Here is a 20,205-nt window from a genome sequence, read left to right on the forward strand (position 1 = left end):
ACTTCATTATTTTTTATATTGCTAATCTTTTCAGCGATGGTGTTTTTAATGTGCTGGGACATCAAGGCTTTCCTACGTTAGTAATCATTCCGAACTTCCTCATGTAAGAGGCACTATTTTGTGATAAAAATGGTCAGCTCGATTCAACGCTCGTGAGACAATCCGTCCGTGCAGGCCAAGGACCGTGGGGCTTTTTTGTTTCAAGGTGACGCAGTATCATCAAACGCACAAACATGAAGCGAGGTCGCTTTTATCGGTATGGGCCTTCTCAGTTTTTTTTTCTATTTTACTTGAAAGATAGCAGGGGGAAAAAATTACCGAATGAATGCACGTAGATGACGTGCGTGGCATATGGCTGCCTCGAGTCATCGACACGTATTTCTTTTTATCATTATTACTATTTTTTCTCATGATGCGCACGAAGATTCCTTGACCCTTGATGTACCTTATGCGTCAATTCGGATAGAAAAAAATTAAAGAGCGAGAAAAATGAAACGGCAAAATGAAGCGATCTATGCATGTCACGGACTTTCTCGCCATTGTTGCCGAGCAGCCTCATCAGCACGGACCGGGACCGGCGCTCACGTTCTGTCCATGATCGTTTCCGTTTCTGCGCCTCGCCACCATTTTTTTACTTGTTGATCTTCTCTATCGCTCATCTTCATTTTGACGACCTTACGGGATGCGACTGTGACGTCATCCTCCCGTCCATCGCACTTTCTCGCGACCGAACTGAAAAAAAAAAAAAAAAGCCCACAGGGTCCCTTGCGCATTCGCCTAAGACGACTCGAAGGCGAGAGCCATCTTTTTATTTTCCTTCACAGCCGATGTATCGAGCCTCGACCGCTCTTTCCTTACAAAAATGCAGACAGTCTATGGACTGTCTAAACTCATTGCTAGACAGTCTAGACTGTCTGCATACATTTTTGTACGGGTTCTCCGAAAGCTTTCTGCACCTCGCGTGCTTTTGGAGTGCCTACGGAATCGGTCCACCTCTGACGAGGCGAGATGTCGTGTGATGACATCATCGTGTGACGTGACAAATTCTGGCGATCTGTGACGTCATGGTGACGTCATCAAAATATGATGATTTCCTGCATCACTCGTGTTGACGCCGACGATCACTGTTCGTGTTTGATGAGGCATCTAAGGCGCCTTAGTAAAGAGTCGCTTTCGCTCCCGAGAGATGAAATAATTAGCAGAGGGCTTGCTCTGGCGATACGACTGCTCATCCAAACTTCAATTCAATTCATTTAATTCGCGTGACGACAGATATGTACAAAAAACGCCAGGCCTGCGCTGAAACCGCAGCACAGTCACAGCGAAAGCTGGAAGAGCAGCGTTTCTAGAGCCCGTTAAGCTCTCTTAGGGCTACAAAACAAGTACACTAGAAAGGTACCCACTACGCCATAAATCACAATTTTTGTTAAGTTGGGAAGCACCTACTAAGCCATCATTCGTCATTCTGCGGAGAAGCGAGGCACCAGCTACACGTCATTAAGGCATCATGTGCACTTTGTTGACGCGACGACTGATGACGATGAAGAATTATGGCTCAGCCCTTTGTAATGGGTTGGAATCTTTAAACGGCCCACCAGTTATGTAATTTGCATTGGGTGACGCCCGGTCGCTATTTCCCTCTCCCGTCATGCTGTATAACATACGTTGACGTGGGAGAGAGACGGGGGGTGGGCGAAAAACTTTACTGAGACCCCGAGGAAATGGATCATGCGCTTATGGGCTTCCTTGGCAACCAATACAAGTGCACTTGCGAGGAACCCACTACGCTATAAATCAGTGTAATTTTACTGAGACCCCGAGGAAATGGATCATGCGCTTATGGGCTTCCTTGGCAACCAATACAAATGCACTTGTGAGAAACCCACTACGCTATAAATCATTGTAATTTTTGAGAAGTAGGGCAGCAGGCATTGTGCCATTTTTCGTCATTCTACGGAGAGCGTTGGTACCTGCTATACGCATGTAAGGCATTATGCGCACTTTGTTGATGCTGTGCCTGATGACGACGAAGAATTACGGCAGAGTCCTTTGTAATGGGTTGGAAGCATTCAACAACCTACTCGTTGCGCAATTCGCATTGTGTGACGCCTGGTTACAGAATTCGCGTTGTGCGACGCTTGGTGCTTATTTTACTCTTCTGCCACGCTATATTGCATATGCTAATGTGGTTCCTTTCCGACATGAAGCCTGTATAGGACCTTTTTGCAAAGCAGTTTCAAGCACCGGCATGGCTCAGAGGTTGAATACTGGGCTCCCACGCAGAGGGCCCAGGTTCGAACCTCGTTCCATCCTGGAGTTTTTTTCTTATTTCGTTTTTTTTTCTTATTTCGAGCGATACTGGTTACGGACACCGGCGGCGGCGGCGGCGGCAGCGGCGGCGGCGGCGGACAACTACGGCGCCAAAAACGGCCGGTTAAATGATCTCATAACAGCTTTCGCTGTAAAAGGGGTGACAAATGCATCTGGAGTAGAAGGGACGACTTAGAGTATTACATACTATGGCATAGCGGTGAGCTGTCCCTATAATGTAGTAATAGCTACAAAAGATTCAAATGTATTAATCGGCAGGTAACTATGTGGTCAGGGAAACGATTTTAATGATTTAGAGCAATTTCTATTCTGCAATGGGAGAGCTGTGCGCAAGTGTCCGAAATCGACAGTCTTTGGAGTTACCTGAAAAAATAAAATGTTTATTAAAAAAAAAAAAAAACTCCTGCAGGCCACCCTGTTCCTTCACTTTAGTGACTGGCAGTGGCCTCCTCCGCCTTTATCTTTCTCTATGGCAGTGGCGCTCGCACATCGGCGTTCGTGTACCCTGGTGTATTCCTTGGGTGGAACTTTTGTATCTCGCGCGCTGCCGAAAGCAGATCCCAGAGGCCACGTAGAAGGAAGCGCGTGGTTAAGATCTGCTCTGCCAGGTGTCACAACAATCCCAACTGCTCACAATCTTTCAATGAACTCAACCGATAAATTTTCATTAATTATCCTGCCAGTTAATTCACTGTGTGTGTTTAGAAAAAGTTTATTTCATCACAGAACGCTACTGAACAACAAACGTTACAGCAAAGGGCTGCGAAGAGAACAACCATCAATTTCTATTTTTCAAACGCTTCTGTAGTGTGTCAGATAGTTGACTTCTCTATACAGACACTCGTATGTGTCGCTGGTTTTAGGTCGGTAACTTGAACTTCCCGGTAAATTCCGCCAAAAGCTTTAACATCACTGTTCATCCAAACGTAATGTTTTAGAAAGTAACAACGAACTTTTAACTCTTAATATACGTAGTACTTCCATTAGTTGAGAAAAAACTCACAGGGTCTCTCTTATGCATCCGCCTCAGTCGAGTCGAAGGCGAAAGGGCGCCATTTTCTTCTTTTCCTTCCAAGGCGATGTATCGAACCTACAGCTCCCCCATCCGAAAGCTTTCTGCAACTAACGTGGTTTTGCAGCGCCTCCAGGATCAGAGGCATTGTAAGCTTTCCGCACGTACTTCACCTTGTTTTGCACTGCCTCCGGGATCGGTGCACCTTTGACTAAGCGAGGATATCCTGTGATGCCGTCATCGTGCGACGTCATCGTGACGTCACAAATCATTAAATGTGTGACTTCATGATGACGTCATCACGTGATTTTTTGCATAACTCATGTTGACGCCGCCGACGCGGGACGTTCGTCAACGAGGGGGAAGGAAATGAATGAAAGGCAGGGAGGTAAACCAGACGCGCGTCCGGTTTACTACCCTACACTGGCGGAAAGGGATTAAAAGAAAGAAAGAAGAGAGGAGAAAGCACTGTCAGGGTACCTATGCGCCTCTCCATTGCACGCCTGCAAGCGATCGCTCAACCCGGTCAATTTAAAAAAAAAAATCACAGCATATCCACGGAGTGAATGATGATGAGTGGGCGAAGCTGCGGAGGTTCATCGGTAAACCGTGAATCTTCCGTGAATTCTGCCCAGTACATCATCACCGACGTGAGATCGGGCGCGTTTATACTAAAGGTTCGATGACTTATGCGACTTGCAGCTCACTTTAATTTTACATGTACGCTGTGAATTTTCATTGTTTAGAAAACCATTGCTTTAGAAAAATCTGGCGTCTTTCGTGAAGCAGCTGGCGTCTTTTCGTTTTGCTTTAGAAACATCTGGCGTTCTTTCGTTTTGCTTTTACAAAACATCTGGCGTCTTTCGTTGGTTTATTTCATCAATCAACGGCGTTTTGAACAAAATTTTTATTGTTTAATCACGCACAGGAGAAATCTCACCAGGCACTACCTTGGAGGTAAACAATGGCTGCTAATGGGAATGAGAGACAGAAGAAGTCGGCTTTTAGCTAACACTTACACTTCTACTTCTACTAACGTTTCCTACTGGAACATGCCAATGGCTGCTAATGGGGAATGAGAGACAGAAGAATTCGGCTTTTAGTTAACGCGCACGCTGCGAATTTTTTATTGTTCAACAACGCAGAGGAAAAATCTCCCACCGGCACCACCTTGGAGGTCAAAGCGTAAGACTGGTTACGGACTACTACGACTGCGACGACTACGAGGGACGAACGGGTGCCGCCTTAAGGAGCTTCGCCCCTAAAACAGTAGCAATTCTTGCGTCGCTTTGCTGGCCTGCGACGCGTAAGGCCACGATCCGAGGATCATCTCTTCGGAAAACGGTCTCTCGTCTAGCTTGTTCAGCGCACTGCGTAGAACGTTGCGTGCGTCCACAAAACGATCACAGAAACACAGTAGACGTTCTATCGTTTCGTCACTGTTGCAAGAGTCACATCTGAAGGTGTCTGTCGTTCCTACGCGAAAAGAGTACGCCTTGAATTTTCGCGTTTGGTGAAGCATCCTAAGGCTTTCGCCTTAAAATGTTTTTACGATTCGAGCGGAAACCATGGAGCTAGCGCGGCTGTCTTTCGCAGATAAAGGCAAGGCGCCACGGTCCTATGGGCGGATTGCCTTGGGGTTATATTGGGGTTATATGAGGTACGAACCTCCTTGGGTACGAATCCGTACGCGTTCGCCTTTGCGACAAATGATACCGGCTCGTTGCAGAATAAAGTTGCTACCACCACCACCACCTCGTTTCAGAGTAACTGTCATGTGCGCTTCCTGATTGGCGGAGCCAGTGACGTGTCACTTGCGTTGCATTGCTTTGGCGACACTTTATGTCGGTGTCAATTTGAGGCCTCGCGATGATGTGTCAACGAGCCGTCACGCGCGTGAAGAAAGTTTCGACGTGACGGAAGGTGCCACGAACGCGAAGGTGACGCAACGCGTCGTGTTGCGTTGCATTGCGCGTTCCGGCTTGCTGCACTCAACAGACCGGCCGTGTTAACGTGAGAGCCTGCGGTTTGCTGCAGTTAACCGCGCATGGGAGGTCGCAGTTTCTGTTCCAGACCTCGATGGCCTCTTCTCTCGAAGACACGAAACGTAGAAAATTGATACACTGTTCAGTCATCGATTTGGTTGATATTCGCGAGTTAGGACAGTTGGTGGATATCAATCGATGATCAACGTAGCAGTTTGGACGAACTCGAAGAGCTTCGTCATAAAACAACACACTCGCACGAAGACGAAAAGAGATTCATCGTGGAGTAACTTACAGCGCATCAAAAAATACGCACAACAGTCGACACATAGAGGTTGGACCGTTTCTCTACTAGAGACGAAACCTTCGTGCACATCACATTCAACATGCCTCTCTACGCACGCCTCAGCAATGAGAGTCACATTCGCTGATTTCATTTACATATATTGTGTAATTGTTATTTCGTTTGAATGTTATTCAAGGTAATTTAGGAGTGCTTAGGCAGAATAATATGACTTTTATCTGACACTTTGTAAGGTTCGAGACATGAAGGAAATAAGAATATAATTTACTTATAAATTTCGGCGAACTACACGCTGAGAATGCTTCAGGATACGAGGACTCCGAGCTAGACGTTACAGATGAGTGCTTAGCCTAAGTTTTTCAAGCATTTCGGTGGTGCGTTAAAAACTATAATTAATAGAAAAAATTACAGACAACTCGATTATGTTGCGCAGTGCGCAAATTCACGCGCTTGTATTTCTGTTGTATTTCTTAACGTCAAATAAAGAAGCAGTTAATTTTGTGAAGACGCCTTTCACTTTTATGTTATGACGTGAAAGAGGCATCAACTTCCTTCTTGGCTAGCGTGAGCCAGTGCTGAAGATTCATCATTGAGCCATTAATAGGCAGCACTAGCCGATAACAGCCGATAATAGCCAACAGTTGACAAACACTAGCCATAATGAGGCCATCAAATGCCACCGTTCAATAGTGTGGAAGCCTAACTACTCCATTTCGCTTCGGTATGGTCGAAAGTGCCGTGTGATTACGCTGATAACAGTTGCTAAAAATGCGGATCAAGGTGGAAAAAAAGAAAATCACAAAATAATAAGTCCCGGGATATATAAGCCAGTAGAGAAGCGCCGGGGGGGGGGGGGCAGTTTTGAGAGTTGAACCCCCCTCCCAAGACCACGAATTTTTTTCGCATTTTGTATGTGTAAAAAACGCGCACGCATACAAACACACCCACGACTATACATAAAGGGTGGTCGAACCGCCCCTCCCCCCACCGAATTTTTGTTTGCATTTTATAGGTGTTATATACGCGCACACATACAAACACACGCACTAGCATACATAAAAGAAGACCGGCCCCCACCCCGAAAAATATTTCCGGATACGCCCATGCCCTCAAGTCCAAGGTTGAAAAATAAAGTAACGTTAAATTGGCGTACTGGAGAGTAGGGGGGGGGGGGGGGCGGGGAGTGCACAGTGTCAGTTCTCTGAGGCCATGTTTCATGCAACAAAAAAGCAAAGAAAACTACACAGCACACAATGTCCCCCCAAGCAACGTCCGGAGAAGGCCACGGTCCGAGAATACATACCTTCCAAAGCACTCTAATATAGATATTTCTATGCCCAGGCGCGCCTCCCAGTGAACGGACTCCACAGTTGCCGTTGTGTGGGAAGGTCGGGGCTTTGAAGATGGAAGGGCCGTTTCTGCCTCCCCCGCCCGCCGCTAGGCGGCGGCGCGGACGTCTGTGCGAAGAATAGCGGTGGGCGTCGTCGTAATGCGCGCGCGCGCGCCGCGAGCATCGTCGCCTTCGACCAACTTCCGCATATCGCCGCGGCCTCCCCGGTGTACCGTGCTTTCCACTGTTTAAGGCCGGGTGTAAGTTCGGGCACTATCCTATATGAAGCCTTGGGTTTTAGGGACAAAAATGGAAAGGTAAATACGTCCGTGGTAGAAAAAAAAAACAAAAAAAACTCACAGGGTCCCTTATGCATTCACTTAAGACGACTCGAAGGCGAAAGCCATCTTCTTTTTCTACTCAGTCGATGCATTGATCCTCTCACTCCCCCATTCGATATATTTATACACCTAACGCGGTTTTCCATTGTCTCCGGGATCGCCAACTTCATGCCCCGAAGGACCTAAATAAAGCTATTCAATTCCATTCCAGGATCGGAGGCATTGCAAGCTGTCTCTACCTCACCTGGTTTTGCACTGCCTCCGTGATCGGCGCAGTGCAAAACAAGCGATGATTGAACAAACGACGATTTCATGTGATGGCATAATCATCAACAAGCGACGATTCATGTGATGGCATAATCACATTAATTTGGACAAGCGACGATTCCATGTGATAACATAGTCATGTGACATCACGTTCGTGACGTCGTAATGACGCCCCAAAATTGGGCTTTCTGTGATGTCATGATGACGACATATGTTGACGTCATCACGTACGTGATGGTGATTTTTTTTTTGCATCACTCGTGTTGACGTAGACGCCGCCAACGGTCAATTTTCGCGTTTTAATGGGGCATCTAAGGCTTTCGCCTTAATAAGCAAGAGACGGTTAGAGGACAGGTAGCGGAAAAGTAGAAAGAAAGGACAAAAAAAAGAAGTGGGGAAAAATAATGTCATTCTGCCGCAAGTGGCAGACAGTTGGGCATCGAACTTAGGGTCCCTTTTTTTCTTTTTTTTTTTTGTTCTGTAGGAAGACCGATTTGATTGAAGCAAAGAAGGCATTAGGCCGACTTTTAAAACAAGTGCTTTTTTTCCCGCTAGTGGTGCGCATGTCACCACCCCATTATAAAGGGAACACTCATAGCATCCATCCATTCATCCATCATATCTCGTCTCGCAGTGTGGAAACGATGGCGTGGGCACAATACTAATAATAATCGTTGGGGTTTAACGTCCCAAAAGCCCAATGTGATTATGAGGCACGCCTAGTGGAGGGCTCCGGAAATTTCGACCACCTGGGGTTATTTACCGTGCACCTCAACACTAAGTACACGGGCCTCTGTCATTTCGCCTCTGTCGAAGTGCGACCACCGGGGCCGGGATTCGACCCCGCAACCTTCGGATCATCAGTCGAACACCATAACCACTAGAACACCGCTGCGGGTGATCATCATAGTTGTTTATCATCATCATTTCGCTTTATTGTTTTATTCACTCCCCTTCTGGTCACGTGACCTGCGTGACGCCTACTACTACTACGCTGTTTTTAAGCTGATTAATAACCAACTCGCCCAATTGTCTGTTCTTCTTCTACTACTGCTACTACTAGTACTACAACAACTACTACTTCAAAATTGGCTAGCGCGAAAATGGACAAGGACTAAGAAGGAACACTGATGTACAGGACAGGCGCTACTCGCAACTAAACTTTATTCAGAAACGTCTTCCTACATATATACACAGCCGAGTGGCGCGCGCAGGCGCAATGCACATGACAGTCGACATGCTAATCAGGACCGGGATACCAAAACATATTCGCATTACAACCAAGTGTCTAAGAACAGTCTTTCCTTACTGCGCAGAACAACAGAAGTGTCACTGATACATTCACGGTCTTTCTTTTTAATGTGATAAGCCTCCATTAGTTCTCTGGCCAGCGCATTCCCACTTCTGCCCAGAATTCGAATGCTAGACAGCACTGGCTCACAGGCACAGGTCCTACAATGCGTAGGCAGATGAAAAGTCAAATTATTCTTAACAGAGCGCTCGTGTTCCCGTGCTCGATCGTTGACGCAACGACCAGTTTGTCCGATATAAACCTTGCTACAAGTGAGTGGGATTTCGTACACGACGACTACGGCGCATGTGACGTAGGGCCGGACGTGCTTTTTTCCGCACGTCGGTTTTTTAAGTGGTCCCGAAATGCGAGGGCATAGCCCAGCCAGTTTATGCGGCGCTGAAAAAACTATAGGTACATTGTACCTATTTGCCACATTTTTTAAATTGTGTGCCACTTTGTGCACATACGGCACCACTTCCGGCCTTTTTTCTGCACGAGCAGAGCCAGGCCTCTTCTTCCCCTTCAGTTTCTGAAGGAGGGTTTCGGACACAGCAGTCAAGTTCGAGCAGGGGAACCCAGCCGCCTGTAGGCGCTCAATCTGGCTATTAAAACTATCCTGAGCCAAGTGAACGCAGGACTTTGCCAGCACCGATTCAAGGCATTGTGAGGCAATAGCTCGTTTTACAACCTTACTATGAGCAGAATCAAAGGGTAAAAGCTCTTTTTGGGCTCGCGGAGAGTACTTCCAGCAAATATGCTGCCCCCTTAAAAGCATATTAAGATCTAAAAATTGCAAGGTGTCATTGTTAGGAAGTTCATGGGTGAAGGTTAAACCCTTTCCATGTCGTCTAAACAGGTTTAAAATATCATCAACAGCACTAGTATTCGTCTGGAAGGGATTAGTGCTTAAAATCACGAGAAAGTCGTCTACATATCTAAAAATTCGTAGAACTTTCTCGCTGTCCAATAGGTTATTCAAGACGCGGTCAATAGCAGCTAAAAAAATATTGCAGAGCACTGGGGCAACACATGAACCAATACAAATTCCCTTTCGCTGGATGAACCTGTTACCTGCCGTACGCTGTTGTATAGAAAAGAACGGAGATGTCGCTTTCCAGAATTCTACCGGTATCTCGGTCGATAATTTTATGACCTTACTAGAGTACTATCTATCCTCAACTTATGTTGCTTCTGACAGCGAGACGTTCATCCAGCGAAAGGGAATTTGTATTGGTTCATGTGTTGCCCCAGTGCTCTGCAATATTTTTTTTAGCTGCTATTGACCGCGTCTTGAATAACCTATTGGACAGCGAGAAAGTTCTACGAATTTTTAGATATGTAGACGACTTTCTCGTGATTTTAAGCACTAATCCCTTCCAGACGAATACTAGTGCTGTTGATGATATTTTAAACCTGTTTAGACGACATGGAAAGGGTTTAACCTTCACCCATGAACTTCCTAACAATGACACCTTGCAATTTTTAGATCTTAATATGCTTTTAAGGGGGCAGCATATTTGCTGGAAGTACTCTCCGCGAGCCCAAAAAGAGCTTTTACCCTTTGATTCTGCTCATAGTAAGGTTGTAAAACGAGCTATTGCCTCACAATGCCTTGAATCGGTGCTGGCAAAGTCCTGCGTTCACTTGGCTCAGGATAGTTTTAATAGCCAGATTGAGCGCCTACAGGCGGCTGGGTTCCCCTGCTCGAACTTGACTGCTGTGTCCGAAACCCTCCTTCAGAAACTGAAGGGGAAGAAGAGGCCTGGCTCTGCTCGTGCAGAAAAAAGGCCGGAAGTGGTGCCGTATGTGCACAAAGTGGCACACAATTTAAAAAATGTGGCAAATAGGTACAATGTACCTATAGTTTTTTCAGCGCCGCATAAACTGGCTGGGCTATGCCCTCGCATTTCGGGACCACTTAAAAAACCGACGTGCGGAAAAAAGCACGTCCGGCCCTACGTCACATGCGCCGTAGGCGTCGTGTACGAAATCCCACTCACTTGTGGCAAGGTTTATATCGGACAAACTGGTCGTTGCGTCAACGATCGAGCACGGGAACACGAGCGCTCTGTTAAGAATAATTTGACTTTTCATCTGCCTACGCATTGTAGGACCTGTGCCTGTGAGCCAGTGCTGTCTAGCATTCGAATTCTGGGCAGAAGTGGGAATGCGCTGGCCAGAGAACTAATGGAGGCTTATCACATTAAAAAGAAAGACCGTGAATGTATCAGTGACACTTCTGTTGTTCTGCGCAGTAAGGAAAGACTGTTCTTAGACACTTGGTTGTAATGCGAATATGTTTTGGTATCCCGGTCCTGATTAGCATGTCGACTGTCATGTGCATTGCGCCTGCGCGCGCCACTCGGCTGTGTATATATGTAGGAAGACGTTTCTGAATAAAGTTTAGTTGCGAGTAGCGCCTGTCCTGTACATCAGTGTTCCTTCTTAGTCCTTGTCCATTTTCGCGCTAACCAATTTTGAAGATTATGAACCAACTAGCCCAACAACGTATACTCTTAAACAACTACTACTACTACTACTACTACTACAACTAATACTAGTAGTAGTAGTAGTAGTAGTAGTAGTAGTAGTAGTAGTAGTAGTAGTAGTAGTAGTAGTAGTAGTAGTAGTAGTAGTAGTAGTAGTAGTACGACGACAACGACAGCACAGGACAGAGTAAGATTCACTGCAAATATCCTTGTATGTCATTAAAGCTAACAATCACGCATGCTGAAGTACGCATGCTGAAGCAACTGCAGTACGTAAGAGCTGCGAGATGACAATTTACTTCAATAGCCGATGGACGCGGAGGAAAAGTTGCGTACTATGAAGGGTCGTTATACGACGGAAGTCACGGTAGTACACGTTCTCCTCGGCTCTCACCCCCCACCCCTTTCGCAACACCGGCCCTTGCAGGGCGCGAGCCGTCATCTTCGCTTTCGGTCAGCGACGGGGCAGTCTGACCCGGGAGTGAAGAAACTGCGCCGGCAGCGGCTCGTCATCGCGTGGCAGCGTGCGAGGCGAGACCCCCGTAGGGGCGGACGTGAAAATAGAGTGCGAGCGCGCGCCCGGCCACAGCCACTACGCCACAGCCGGGTATATACCGGAGGAGGTAGGGGGGGGGGGGGGGGACACCCGCCCCATTGCGCGAGGCGTGCGATGACGTATGGGGAGACGGATGTGTATACAAGCTGATACATGCGCCTTTGAACCTGTTGTCGGGTCGCCTTCCTTCGCCATGGAGATGCACACGTGGCATACGTCACCGACGTCGCCATTGGTGCAGAGAGAGGGGTTGTTTGGGGGGGTTCAAACACATCCCCCCTCCTTCCCCCCTTTGTTGTAATTATCTTCTTGCACTGCGCAAGATAATTAAATGCCATTCTTCAAAGTTTTTTGATGAACACACCGTTCCTTCATTTCTCTCTAGCTCATTATTATTTGTTCATTGCAATTAAATGTAACAATGTTCTCTTTCTTGATCGTCTGTTTCTTCGCACGCGACTGACAAGCAAACGGAGCCGATCGATACCCCTTTTCCATTCACTCAATTCTATAAATGCGGCTAAAAGAGGTTTTTCTTGCAATGTTGCTCATTCATAGCACCGTCTGTTTTGTAACAAGTCCTTGGAAGCCGACCTTTCTACATTGCTGCAGTGCATAACGTACTCTACGTTTTCATATAGTTTACGTGCACAGTAGACCCTCATTATAGCGAACACTGATACAGAGAATTAACGGTTATAGCGAACTAAATACAGACATTGATTGGTGAAGTTTTATTTCAGTGCCACGTATTCTTTTTATAGCGAAACCGAAAACGCGAGAGCCGCCGCTATATCGTCTGTAATGATGAAATGTTTGGTTCACGCTAGGCTCAATACTCGAAAGGTATACGATGAAAAGCAAAATAAACATTGGAACACAATTCAAAGACGCATTTTTATATGGTTGTTACATTAAAAATTTGTTTAAAACTGTCTTTTTTTTTAATTATGTCAAATGAACTTTGTCCTTTTGTAATTTCGCGGTCTCACATTCCGGTCTATTCAGTTTGAAATGCCACAAGACTGGCAGGGATTACCACGTGTATAGTGAGTTTGAAGCCTGGAATAATGCCTTTTTGTGTCTAGTATTTTTGCGCGAGCCAGATTGGCGATTTGTTAAAGTCAATTTTTTCTATACGCTGTTACAACGAACTAATTCGTGGTCCCGATGCTTCTTCATTATAACGAGGTTCGACTGTAATGCCGGACTTGACGTCACGCAGCTAGCCTTGACATGAGAGAGGAAGAGAGACAGTGAGATGGGGAATGGTAGGGAGATAAGGCAGAGAGACGGGAAACTTATTTACACGATTGTAAATCGATTCCAATGTAGGTCGACCCTCTAAAATTGCAAGGCAAAAAAAGCGCGAGGGCATTTCATAAAAAAAAAAATTTATTTACGATGTCTCGGAAGAAAACAAACTCGGATTCCGTTGTGCAAAGGTGGCTTCACGACAGTGCTTCTAAGCAGTGCAGAAAAGCTAGCTTCGCGGCAATACGCTGGGATAATTCTTCAGAAAATTTTACGCGAATCGTTGCTGAGGGTGCCGGTTAAACACTAGAAAATATGGTATATGTAACAGATAGAGCTAGAACGTAAACATAATGTTGTGACCATGTCACAGCATGCCAGATTTGTCGTTTCTTTTGGTTGTAAGTCGACCTTAAAACCGATACTAGTTTCGGTTTTGATTGTAAGTCAACCCCCCAACTACGGATTTCAAGTTTAGACAAAATGGGTCGACCTACAATCGTGTATATACGGTATGTGTTGTGTTTTGACTGTGTTTTCTCTTGGGGGTGGGGGTGGAGTAAGATGGGACAGGCGAAAATATTGGGGAAGGGGGGGCCGCCTTCTTCAGGACGCCGCCCTTGCTGTGTACGTTCTCGTAAATATAGTTTATGTGTGTGTACGTTCTCGTAAATACAGTTTATGTGTATATTGTTTGTCACGCAGGCTGGTTCGCCATAATCTCGGAGGACGGCCACACGGCCGGCTACTTCAGCTGCCTGGAACAGGTGGCCATGGCGCAGGTGTCCCACTTCCTGGCCAGGGAGCCTCTGCAGGGTTACCGCCTGCTGGGACACAGCCACGAGACAGGGAGGGCCGAGTACAGCCGCACCGTGGTGCGTATACTGCGCACTCGGCTGTTACGTCATTCAAGCTTTAGCTTGTCCGTCTAACATATTATAATTTAAGAAAGAAGAAAGAGTAATTCGACTCTTTATTTTTTTAGTCCTGACTTGCCACGCATATGACTCTCTTCAAAGAGTTGCGATAATAATCTTATGTGTCCCCATGACTCTCCGACGACAGTATAATAATCTACAAAGAGAGTTCACGTGTCTCTCTAAAGAGAGTACATACCACCCCCCATACCAACCCTCCCCCCCCCCTCACCTTGGGATGGGGTTGGGAATGGTCCGAATGTCCGGATCCCTTGACATCACCCCTGGATCAGCACATGCCTGTAAATATAGCACATTCATCACGACTTCAACTCCCGCCGACTCTCTCTCTCGCAGGTTTTACCCGGCCAGGTTCTCGGCTTCCTGGGAGTGTACGAGGACGTGAACATCCGGGCCACGTGCGTGGGCATGCTGCGTCCGGCGCCAGCCGAGTGCCGCTACGCCAAGTGCTGCCACGCGGCCACGGGAGACGTGGTGTTCGTGCCGCTCGCCTCGCGCGGGAAATTCTACTCCGTGGCTCGCCGATCGTCCCGCTCGCCCAACCACGTGTTCCCGCTGGCGCAGCTGCTTCGCTTCGCCCGGGTGCCGCTCACCGTGCGACTCGTGTGCGGTCCGCTGCTGCGCACGCCCACCGGCTTCACGGGAATACTCAGGCTCGAGCACGTACAGGTGCGCTGTATTTTTAACACGGAGCTGTTTAAGCTCCAGGTTAGGCCGCGCACAGTGATAAAGAAACTATCATCATCATGATCGGCCTATACCTTCCAGCGCGCTGCTCGGCCGGCGCGCGCTGTCTTCTTCCTCTTCCTAAGACCTTCCTAATTAAGGTTGATTGTTCATTGATGTTTGATAATCAGGTCCGTGTTGATTAAAACATTGCTAATTAATACAACACTAATTAACGTCTTGTTAATTAATACTACTTTCTCGTATCTTGTCAATCAATGGCCTGTTAATTAAGTTCACGTTAATTAAGATCTTCGCAGTGCTTTGCTACTTAAGACTGAGTTAATTGGGAACATACTAATTAATAGTTCACTTCAGGTAGCTACGACGACGCTTCTCCAAGCAATATAGTTCTACGCTCCCCATTGTGGTTTTGGGATGTTGAACACCAACAATTATTACGCTCCCTATAGCCAAGCCTTGCAACGCCTAGCCAAATCTAGCAACGACTTAGACGAGCTTGTAAAGCCGACAGAAGCTAGGTCAGCCACAAGCTCCGCTGTTAGTCCAGCCCTGTTGCATCGCTAGTGCAAGCTCCCCACATTTTTAGCGTAGCTGTTTTTGGGTGCTGCTATCTATGGTCAATTACAACCTGATAATAAATGTAAGCTCCGCCCACTGCCGTCGCTGTCCTGCCCAGGTAAAATTAGTATGGATGCCCCATCCAATCGTATTCGCTCATTTCCGTGACGTCAGGCACCTTGTGCGTATTTCAGGTCGGTGATTTTCTGATACAGACATGCTCATGTGACCGACCTTCGGTCGAAAACTTTAACGACCCTGGCAAATTTCAGCAAATATTCCGAAATCACTGCTCGTAGAAACCTAATATTTTATGCAGGGACGATTAACATTTAATTAATAATATACCTAGTGTTTACACTAGCAGTAGAAAAGTACTAACGAATACAGCGGAAACCACCTAGCACGACCTTCTAGCACATATGAATGGCAGGCGCACCGCAGTTCTAGTTGGGGGGGCGGGGGGTCTTGTATTTATTCTTAGCTTGTAACCGATTAGAAGTGAACAGGCTGTTCAAAAAATTGCAGCAGACCTGACCATAGGTCCAACGCAATCTCACTTCCGTTATGCCTTTTCCGATTGGTCAAGTGACTTCCGGTACACGTTTGCTACCGGTCTATTAAGCTTAATTCTATACCTTCTTACTTCTGCATCAGTACCTACTGAACCTAAATTATTCATGTTTTCCACCTGCTAATGTCTTTGTTGGTTGATGTTCATTGTAACAACAGCGCAAAAAGGGAAGGCGACAGTGGTCAGGAAAGTATTACTTGTTACTGGGCTAGTAGGTTCATACTGTTCAATACAGAGCTTATAAACTGTGGTCACATAGCGCAACAAAAGATTAAGAGCGTGGAACAAGCAAGATCAACGCTTATTGATCCAAACTCCTTTTTTTTGCGCTATGTTACAGAGTTTTTATACGCTCTGTGTTGACCAACATGAGCCGATCAGCTCAGCATCAAGTACCACTCCGCTAGTCTCTGTCGTACTCCCTTCTTGCGCTGTCGGTCGTTGTAACCGTCGCGGCTTTTGTTAGTATGGATGGATGCTACGACCGTCCCCTTTATAACGTGTCGTTGAGCTGTGAGCCACCAGTCGCAATCTGTTACCTGCGGCGCCCTCTAGAACACAGGTAACAAGTGAAAACATAATAATAATATCTTGAGTTTAACGTCCCAACCAAGTGAAAACAGTCGCACCTAGCGTTGTCTCGGCGCAATAGAATACCGAGCTACGAGCACGGTACACAATTCCTTCGACTTCTCAGCATATATAAATGAAAATCTGCGCCTATTCAGACAAGCAAAAAAGCACGAAAACGCTTACGTACTGCTTTTGTGGCACGAGACGCGATTGCGGCTTTCGAGGCTCCTGTAATTATGCTTCGCCGACAGCTTGCGTGCATGAGGTGAAGACCACGCTCTAGCGGGAATTATTCTTAGCGTGCCATTACAGAACCTCTTTCGGCGCTGCTGTTGAGCGGTATAATCACAATGCTCATACCTAATATAATAACTTAATTACATATTTAACTTAATATAACAGAAGTTCCCCACTGGTTAGTTAACCGCGTAAAAAAAATAAGATCGCGGGAACCGCGCAGTGAGAAACGGCAGTGACACACTGCGATTTATGCCGAAGCACGTTCCTTACGGTCCTGCACTTGTTCAAGCTGAGTCACCGTACCACCCGAAAGGTCCAAAATTCAATGTCTGCGAGTTTTGGTCAGCGGGCGAGGAGGCACGCTCCAGAAGATGAAGTATGAGAAGTCTGGTGGCGTCACGCTAACAGCGTGGTCAGTACCACAGAAAGAAACAGGGTTAAGAATGGTCTCGAGTCTGAAATGGAGTGGGACGGAAGTTTTATTTGAGGGTAACAACGCTAACGTGCTACAGTCGTCAATGCGTGCCATTATGTAGTACCTGCAATATCTTAACAGCGGAGGCGTTTAAGCTCGAGTTACAGCCGTGGCCGGCGACCGCTCAAAACTCGACGCAGCTGTGCAAAGTGAAGTGGAAGCACGAAGGATAGCATAGCCACGCAGAGTATGGTTTAGCAAGGGGTGGGAAAGGGTAGCGAGGGTGATGAGAGAGGGTAAAGCATAGCATAGCCATGCATAGCAAAGTGGGGAGGAGGTGAAGGCCTTCAGCTCCGCTGTTTCCTCAGTCTTCGCGCCACTAGTGCGCAGCTGCCCCAACCTCTTCCTTCCCGCCTTGTATATACATCATTATGAAATCCCGCAGTTGTCTGACGTACTTCTTCTTGTTGCGAACCCTGTCGCAGGAACAAGAGGTTGTGCTCGCCTGCAGCCTCCAAGAAGGCCGGCCAACTCTGCTCGAAATCGACATGGGCTCGACCTTCTCCTTCGTACCGGAGCGCGACTCGCGCAAGATGGGCAAGTCGAGCCAGCTGTACAACCGCATGCTACGTCACTGCCTCGAGGAAGCCGACAGGTGGCGCAGCGAGATCAAGGTGGCGCATCACGTCGTCCCCAAACACCAACTACAGGCGCCGGGCGGCCGCGCAACGGCCCTCAAGAAGTCCATGTCTTCGGCGAGCAAGAAGTCAGCCTGCTCGTTCGCCGACATGCCCCCGTCCTCGGGCGTGCCCACGCTCAAGTCCCAGATGTCCACGTCGTCTAAAAAGTCCTCCGCGTCTTCGACGTCCAGCAACCCGTTCAAGAAGCTCTGGTCCCTCCACAGGTCGGCCTCCTCGAAAAAGGCCAGCGGGCCGCCGAAGTACGCCTCCGGCGACGGCTCCGAGACGGCCGACGAGTTCGAGAAGCTCGGAGGCTTCCGGACCGTGGGACCGAATGCGTCCACCAGACTGTTCGCGTCCACGACGGACCACATATACGAGTCCATACCGAGGCCTCGGGCTACCAGGACGCCCCGGTACCTGATGGCCAGGGACGTGCTTCCCATCAAGGCATCCAAGGACTTCGAGCCAGCGGGTGACGACGGCTATGGGACGTCGCACATGGACAGTGACTCCGTCTACGACTCCATTTCATAGCCTCCCTCCACCGGTTGCTACAACTTGCTGGACCTTTCCTTACTCCTTGGTGCTTGCTTGCCTGGACGACCCGTGACGGACAATGTGGCCTGACGGCAGAACTCTTCTGGCCGATTCCGAGAATGGCGCTTTGGAGTCGCGAGTGTCTGTGAAAATCAAGCACTAGTGCTGAACAGAACTGCCTTCAGCATCTAACGCTTGCTGTGCAGTGGGGTTAGATAAGACGTCCGTACACGGACGTGTTTGTGCAACTCTCTGCTTCTTTTCCCAGTTTCTGCGTCATCAAAGAAGTGTCGCGCGACAGACGGTGGATCAAAGCGCGTTAGCTCTGTGAACGTACGCGTGACACAAGAAAGTCACCGCTGGAGAAGATTACAAGGCTGTCTAGCCGTCATCGTGGTGCTTGAACGTTAGATCATGCATGGCGCATGGACTATCTGTGCATAGGACAGAGAACTGTCGCAGATTCGTTTGTACACAAAGAATTCCCCTTCACGCGCCAGCGAGATTGACTGTAAGAACTTTGTGATGTGTTGGAAAACCTCCAGTTGGGACAACGCTGCAGTTCCAAGTTCTCAGAGCTCTTTCAACCTCAGTGCATTGAGACTGAGGCCTACAGAGATACTAAGATACTCTACACAATGACATGTGAATTGTGACATTTGGGACAGCGCGTTTGTTTCAATACTGAGTACATTCGTACGGTTGCAAACCTGTTACGGATACACGCGAGAATACGGTACGTGTTGCGTGCAACTGCAAATATGCTGCCTTAGTGTGTGGCCACCAAGACTACAGTAGGCCCCACTATTAGAAGTCATATCTTGTTTTATAGTGAAGGTTTCTTTAGCAGCTTGAAAATTATAACATAAAGTACTGATATTTTGTCCAACTTCAGCATTTTTGCTCGCTACTTTCCGACGTTTAGAAAGGACTCTACCAATTTGTAGAGTGGGTGAACTAGTTCAACATGCTCAAGCTTAACCAGCACGGGAAAAAAAAAAATAAGGACATGAGAAATAAACGCAGCTTAGGCCTCATTTAAGGTCCATCTCCTGGCTCGAATGTTTCATATCTACCAACCTAGAAAATTCTGAAATAGAGAGATTCGCCGTCGGGAGGGCTACATTTTTTTTTTTTTCAGGGTGCGCCAGTGATCGGTTTATGCTACGAGATTTATTTAGATCTCAAATGGCCAAATTAAAGGCCTGCAACAATTTCTGAGCATACTCAGAAAACGCCGCCAATCAAGGCTCCCGTGAACATGCGAGCCAAATATAGCACTGCATGCATGCATGCAGAGAATTTGCAGTTTTGTTTCACAGACAGACAAACTGCATACTTGAAGGGATGGACACCGCCACTGGCTGGTGTCCAATATCGCAAAAACATCCTCGGTAAAATTTACATTGACTGTTTCGAGTTCAATAAATAAAGAAAGAATATACGTATATTGCTTCAGAAACATTGAAGAACTAACACCCCGTAAGGCGTCCCGTCTCGATCAACGGTCCTCTGCTTATTGTTCTGTTTTCTCCTACGTTCACTGCGGTCCACTGGGGAACATCGGAGCGTGTGGCGGCCTCTCGGCGCCACTGCCGACTGCAACGGTTCCGCGCAGGCGCAATGAGCAGCGTGCTCTTGAACGGCTCGCTTCGCAACGAATTCAAGCCGCAGACAGTATAGCGGACGACGGAAAAGCACTGCTCGCAGCACGCACTGCGCCTGCGCAAAACTCGTTGCAGCCAGCGGTGGCGCCGAGCTGGCCGCCACACGCTCCTATGTTCCCTTTAATGGGGCCCTGCGACACTTTTCCAAGTAAACATCGAATGGCTTC

At 47.4% G+C, this 20,205-nt stretch overlaps 1 protein-coding gene across 1 annotated transcript in view; it reads left to right on the forward strand.

Moving 5' to 3' along the window:
* Window positions 1-19,462, forward strand: part of LOC119407238 (uncharacterized) — a 62,815-nt gene extending 43,353 nt beyond the window's left edge. Inside the window, exons 3-5 of the mRNA XM_037674118.2 lie at window positions 13,869-14,038; window positions 14,438-14,770; window positions 17,637-19,462. Coding sequence (XP_037530046.1) covers window positions 13,869-14,038; window positions 14,438-14,770; window positions 17,637-18,368 — 1,235 coding nt within the window. The 3' untranslated portion in view covers window positions 18,369-19,462. The remainder of the gene's footprint in view (window positions 1-13,868; window positions 14,039-14,437; window positions 14,771-17,636) is intronic.
* Window positions 19,463-20,205: the final 743 nt, after the last annotated feature.

Source organism: Rhipicephalus sanguineus, chromosome 10, assembly GCF_013339695.2.
Source record: "Rhipicephalus sanguineus isolate Rsan-2018 chromosome 10, BIME_Rsan_1.4, whole genome shotgun sequence".
In the NCBI taxonomy this organism is placed as follows: domain Eukaryota; kingdom Metazoa; phylum Arthropoda; class Arachnida; order Ixodida; family Ixodidae; genus Rhipicephalus; species Rhipicephalus sanguineus.